The sequence below is a fragment of the Arvicola amphibius genome, chromosome X, assembly GCF_903992535.2.
Source record: "Arvicola amphibius chromosome X, mArvAmp1.2, whole genome shotgun sequence".
Classification (NCBI taxonomy): Eukaryota; Metazoa; Chordata; class Mammalia; order Rodentia; family Cricetidae; genus Arvicola; species Arvicola amphibius.
Window position 1 is genome coordinate 94,867,423 of NC_052065.1, and position 5,842 is coordinate 94,873,264.

Genomic DNA, 5,842 nt, shown 5'->3' on the forward strand with positions numbered 1-5,842 from the left:
TGTTAAATCAAGCAAAATTTGGCCTAAAGATGGCTCTATACTAGACCAATTACACAAGAAACTGCAAGGTAACTTAAGGGAAACAGTTAAACGAAAGCCTAAAGTTGGCGTTGGCGTACTTCCTAACCAATAGCTGCATCTCAACTGTGCACAGCATTCCACCTGCAGTCGGGAGCTGGGGAGGAAGTGTTCTAACCCTCTGTTCCCATTTGTGCTTTGTTGCTGTGGCAAAACATCATGACTCAAAGCATCTCGTGGGAGTAATTGGTTTATTTGACTCACAGGTTATCACCCACCACTGAGCTAAGCCAAGGCAAGAACTGAAGGTTAGACTATGGAGGAGTGCGGTTTACTGACTTGCTTTCCTGGATTTTCTCATCTGCTTTCTTATATAACCTAGGACTGCCTGCCCAGCGGTAACACTGCTCACAACCAGCTGTTAGTTCCTTGAAAACAAGAAAAGGACTGCAGGTTTGCCTACAGTCCAGTGTGATGGAGGCAATTCTTAAATCGAGGTTCTCTCTTTCCAGGTGACTCTGGTTTGTATCAACTTGACAAAAAAAAATTCACCAGGGCACTATGCTTAAAAACACAAAACAAAACAAGCACCAAGCTGTAATCAATCAAGCTGTCTCTCTACCTCAGCTCTGTTTTCTGTACAATAATACCATTTTCTGTCCAAAACATGGGGCATGCCATGTTGAGGAACAGCATCTTTGAATCTACTCTGGCTATGGGCTTTCTGGTTTGGGAATCATTCATTGTTCAAATTGATCAGTTTGTCTAAATTTTTTTTGAGACAGGGTTTCTCTGTAACTTTGGAGCTTGTCCTGGAACCTGCTTTGTAGACCAGGCTGGACTCAGAGTAGGAGGTTTGGGGAATAACTTCTAGATATTTTCTATTCTTCAGTTCATTAAATATTTATAGAGTAGTTTGAAAGGTTTGGAGAGGAAAGCAAGAAATTAAAATGGCTCTTTTTCTTGAGGACTATGGACTCAAAGACATCTCATATAATACCAGCACTTGGAAGGCAGAGGCAGGAGGCAGAGGCAGGAAAGAACACCCCAAGTTTGAGGCCATCCTGTTTGATATAGTGAGTTCCAGGCCAGCCGGAACTACATAGTGAGACCCTTTCACACACACACACACACACACACACACACACACACACACACACACACACACAAAAATCCTATAAAACAATGACCTCTCACTGAAGGAACTATTCCGGGTCAGTTTTAAAGCATTAGCTGTATTCAGCAAGAGTCCCTCACTCTTAAAATAAAATATCAAAACAGACTAATGCAGTCTGTTTCAAAGCAGCCATTCAAAAGCCAGAGAATATATTTTCTGTGTGATACACACAGGTTAACATAAACAAGCTTTTTTTTTTCATTCTGCAGAATGAAGCATTTCTTTCAAAGTTGGAAAGTCACCAGCCTTGGTAGTACAGGCCTGTAACCTCAGCTACAAGGGAGGCTGACGCAGGAGGATTGAAAATTCAAGTGTCTCTCCAACAACATACGCGGGCACTGTTGTCTTCATTTTTTTTTTAAGTTTACAAAGTGTGTGTGGTGGCAGGGGGTGGAGCGGTCTGGGAATACAGCTCAGAAGAGAGCTAGCTTGTCCAGCAATTATGAGGCTTGAGGATTTACCCCCGGGCATTCCAAAAAAGAAGCAGCCCTTGGAATTTTGAATTTTCTGAAGCATGCTGATTTTATTTAAGGAAATAAAGGGAAGTATGTACAATCTAGCCCACTCTCCACTTCAGTTTGTCTGTGGGAAGAGGTCCTGGGGAAAATGTTTGGCTAAGGTGGAAAGGAATCTCAAAGAAGGCTAAAGCCAAGACCTGGCTATAGTGGGAGAGAGATGGAGGATGGTGCAGACTCTCCCTGGAAACAGGGAAGGGAGAAGTCCAACCTCCAGACGGTGATGCCACTTGTGGGTCCTCAGATTGGCGAGGATCTGGATGAGTGACGGGTGGGGCCTGAGGTGCTCGCTCGCAGCGGAGAGGTGGGGCGGGGCCTCCTGTCGCACTGGCCGCCCGGGCTGGGGAGCGAGCTTGGCTGTGACGCGGGTCCCTCACGTGACCCGGGGCTGCAGAAAGACGCAGCCTTGGGTGCAGTCGTCACTCGCGTCTGGCCACCAGCTCCGTGCTTCCCTGCGCACGGCGGGCTGGCATCGGGCCCTAGGCGAGTGGAGCAGGTAAGGGGCCCATATGCAGCGGACCTAAGGGCGACAGCCTCCGGATGCAACGGAGCGCACCGGAGGACGGTGGAGAGGCACCGCGGCTTTCTGCACCGCAAAGAGAACCATGGCTGAGCCCGGGAAGGGGCGCCCCTGCTTGCGGGCGGGGATGGCGGGGGTCTCGGGGAAGGGCCAGCTAGGGTGGTTGGCCTAGGAGAGTGCTAGATCTAGCCCTGGAGAGCTGAGAAGGCAACGGGCCAGTGGAGATTGTGGGCCGCCAGGTAGGGGGATGGGCGGGGGGCGGGGTCTCCGCGCTGAGTCGCTCCCATCCCACCCTGCTTGCAGGTCTGCTAGCCGAGAGTCGCAGCGGCGTGTCTGGCAGCGACAATTGAGAGGAGGTCTACGCGGCAAGGCCCAGGTCGGTTCAAGGGCTGTGTGTGTGTGTGTGTGTGTGTGTGTGTGTGTGTGTGTGTGTGTGTGTGCGCGCGCGCGCGCGTGTCTAGGGGAGCGGCTGGAGGAGCGTGCGGGAAGCCCTGTCTGGGACCCCCAATGAGGGCCCCCACCCCACCCTATTCTCCATCTCAGTCCTCCATTTTGGTGCCTGCAGAGCTTAGGAAAGGATCCTGGGAAATAAAAATGGTGGGCTTTGGAGGAGGGAGGGAAAAGAGAGCTGGGGGGAGGGGCTCAAAATGGAGGCTCCCTTGAGGTTGCCTGGAGACTCTAAGGTGGCAAAAATAATAAAATAATAATGAAAACTTTTATTGTTAGTCTCGGAATATTGCTGGTCAGTGCACCAAGCATTCAGTTTCTTTCCTTGCCCTGTCTTACTTGTGTTTAAAGAATAACAACCAGAAAACAAAATCTCACCATGGCAAATATCCACCAGGAAAACGAAGAAATGGAGCAGCCCCTGCAGAATGGACAGGAAGACCGCCCTTTGGGAGGAGGTGACGGCCGCCAGCCTGCTGCCAACAACCTCAACCGAAGAGGACAGGCTCGCCGACTTGCCCCTAACTTTCGATGGGCCATACCCAATAGGCAGATTAATGATGGGTTGGGTGGAGATGGAGATGATTTGGAAATGTTCATGGAGGAGATGAGAGAAATCAGGAGAAAACTTAGGGAGCTACAGCTGAGAAATTGTCTGCGTATTCTGATGGGGGAGCTCTCGAATCACCATGATCATCATGATGAATTCTGCCTTATGCCTTGACTTCGGCCCTTTTCTGTGAGATCATACTGTGATTCCCAATGGATTCCTTTTCCTTGCATTCTCCTGACATGCCTTTACTGATCTGTTTGTGGTGAGCCTTGTACTATTTCTGTGTACCAGGTGGTCTTGTGCTGCCAGCCTCTAACTGGAGATTGCCTTCCCACTCAGTGTAAGTTTCTGTCAACAGTACAGTGTTGCCCATTTGCATGGAAAAAAATGTAAAGTAAATAAAGCATCTGAAAAGCAACCTGACTACTCATTATTGTTTCCTTAAAGCATATATAAATACTTACATTAAAAAAAAGAACCACAAAATGTCTGAAATTCAAAAGTATTGGGGGCGGTTACATGTATATAAATTTCCTTTTATTTGGAGTTTCATAAACTTTTTCAGTGTTTTAACTTATTGCAGCTGTATATAATTATTTGCCCAACAAACTTAAAGCGTATATCCCCTTACAAATACAATTTCTTAAAATTGTCCTTAGTTTCTTCTGTGAAGGAAGGGTCGATGGAGTCTTACAAAGGCTGTAGAATGAACCAGGTCAGGTGTGGGACTCTGTTGGTTTAGGTTTTTCCCTACTTGTTAGCATTCAATAAACCCAGGCCTCCAACCCTCACTAAATAGTTGGGTGAACTGAGGGGAATCCTCAGTCCTTGCCCATTCTCCCAATTCCATACAAGAAAAAAGAGGTGGGTTCCTCCATGTCATTTGTCACTATCCCACTTCTCTGATTAAGGTAGGTAGCTTGGGCATACATCCCCTTCCCACTCCTGTTTTCTGTACCTAGGAATGACATAGCTAAACCTGATTTGTTTAAAGTCTGTAGTGACCTCAGTGTGACAGTGTGGAAAATGCCTTTAGAACTTGACACACTTATCCAGGTGAGTATAATCCCCATGGTTCTTGGCTGTTAAGAGTATAGCCCTTTCTGCATTTATTTTGTGCCCCCAATCAAAAGACTCTGGCAAGGGTTCACTGGAGCCTAGCACAATAGGTAACAGATGCCTTTCAGGGTTATGCCCAGAGCTGCATAATTAAATATCCAGAACACAACTAGGCTAGCAGCATTAAGGTGTTTCTACCCTGGGGTGGATTTCTCTAAAGCAGGCCTGCCCACCCGGTTTCCTACACTTAGCAGAAACATCAGCTTCACTGGGGAACAGGCATTCTCTGGCCGCATCCTGTTTGTCCCATCCACACCTGAAACAAACTCCATTGCGAGCTCTTGGAAACATGTAAAGCATTTTCCTTGATGATTTTTAGGTAAATGTGTATCCTCTAGACAGGAATACAAAGTGATCGGAAATTGAGGATTATTCTGATAGGCTAAGTACAGTGGAGTTAGGTGCCCTGTTTGGTACTGTTCCTAATTGATTCTCCATAGCAGAAGCTTAGTAATCGCTGACCTGGAAACTTAAAGAAGCACCCCCAAAGAAAGTCTTTAATCCCATATGCAAAAATTATAGACATTATAATATGTTAGTGTTTATGGGAATATAATCCACCTACCTGTACACATAAGGGAAATATTAAAACTGAATTCTTGATACTTGGGTGCCCTTCTCAGCTTGTTGTCCACTGTTAGTGACCTCTGAATCAGAGATTACTGTTTTTAACAGTACCCAGTTGATTGCTCATATGTCTTAAGATTTGAAATCATAGGTACAAAGAAATTGGTAGAAATCTCACCATTTTACAAACATGATCTGAATTACCTTACTTGATTATATAATAAACATACAGTTTTAAAATTATTAAATTGAACTATACTAAATATTCAGTGTATGAGTATAGTAAAGCTTGCCCTGTATTTAATTTTTAAAATTGTTAAGTTACTGAATTCATTAGTATCATGAATAAATTTATGATACTAAGGTTATACATTACAATATCTACATCTCAGTGTTTGGTACAGTGCCTAATATAATGTATATTAAATAGCAAAATAGCATGTATTTATTAAATTATTAAGTATTTTTAGTTATTAATCTAAAATTATATACAACAATCCATAGTTTTGTTTATGGTTGATTCATTTTTTTTTACACAACAGAAAGCTTTTATGAAGAACATTCAAACTTATTATCTTTTAGAAATATACAATGAAAGGTCATTATGCATATTTAGATTGTGCCAGAAACTAAATAAGAGCATAAGCAGCCACAATTCAGTCATCCAGCAATATCACTTGTAATTTCTTCTTTGTCCTGTATGCAGCTACAGTGGAGTCTGATGCAGAGCCTCACAGAAGAAAAACCCTGCCTCTTTCTCGCCTTTGAAGTTGGGTGTGGTGACACTGGCCTGTAATCCTAGAATTTGGGGGTGGGAGTAGAAAGATTTTGAGTTTGAGGCTATCCTGGGCTACATGAGACCACCCCCCCCATTAGTTTTCATTTAGCCAAACTCAGGAGCAAATTTCAAGGCAACACATTTCAGT

General features: G+C 44.7%; 1 protein-coding gene across 2 annotated transcripts; it reads left to right on the forward strand.

Moving 5' to 3' along the window:
- Nucleotides 1-2,075: 2,075 nt before the first annotated feature.
- Bex3 (brain expressed X-linked 3) lies at nucleotides 2,076-3,648 on the forward strand. 2 transcript variants are annotated; one of them, XM_038317052.1, is made up of 3 exons: nucleotides 2,076-2,206; nucleotides 2,534-2,606; nucleotides 3,029-3,648. In XM_038317052.1, the coding sequence occupies exon 3, from the start codon at nucleotides 3,057-3,059 to the stop codon at nucleotides 3,399-3,401; it is 345 nt and encodes a 114-aa protein (XP_038172980.1). In that variant the 5' UTR covers nucleotides 2,076-2,206; nucleotides 2,534-2,606; nucleotides 3,029-3,056; the 3' UTR covers nucleotides 3,402-3,648. The 2 variants fall into 2 exon arrangements, with proteins under 2 accessions (XP_038172980.1, XP_038172981.1); XM_038317053.1 differs by having other exon boundaries at nucleotides 2,082-2,206; nucleotides 3,075-3,648.
- The last annotated feature ends 2,194 nt before the right edge of the window (nucleotides 3,649-5,842 follow it).

Bases quoted from the DNA above. Each gene is read 5' to 3' on its own strand.
- Bex3 (XM_038317052.1), top strand. From the start codon at position 3,057: ATGGCAAATATCCACCAGGAAAACGAAGAAATGGAGCAGCCCCTGCAG.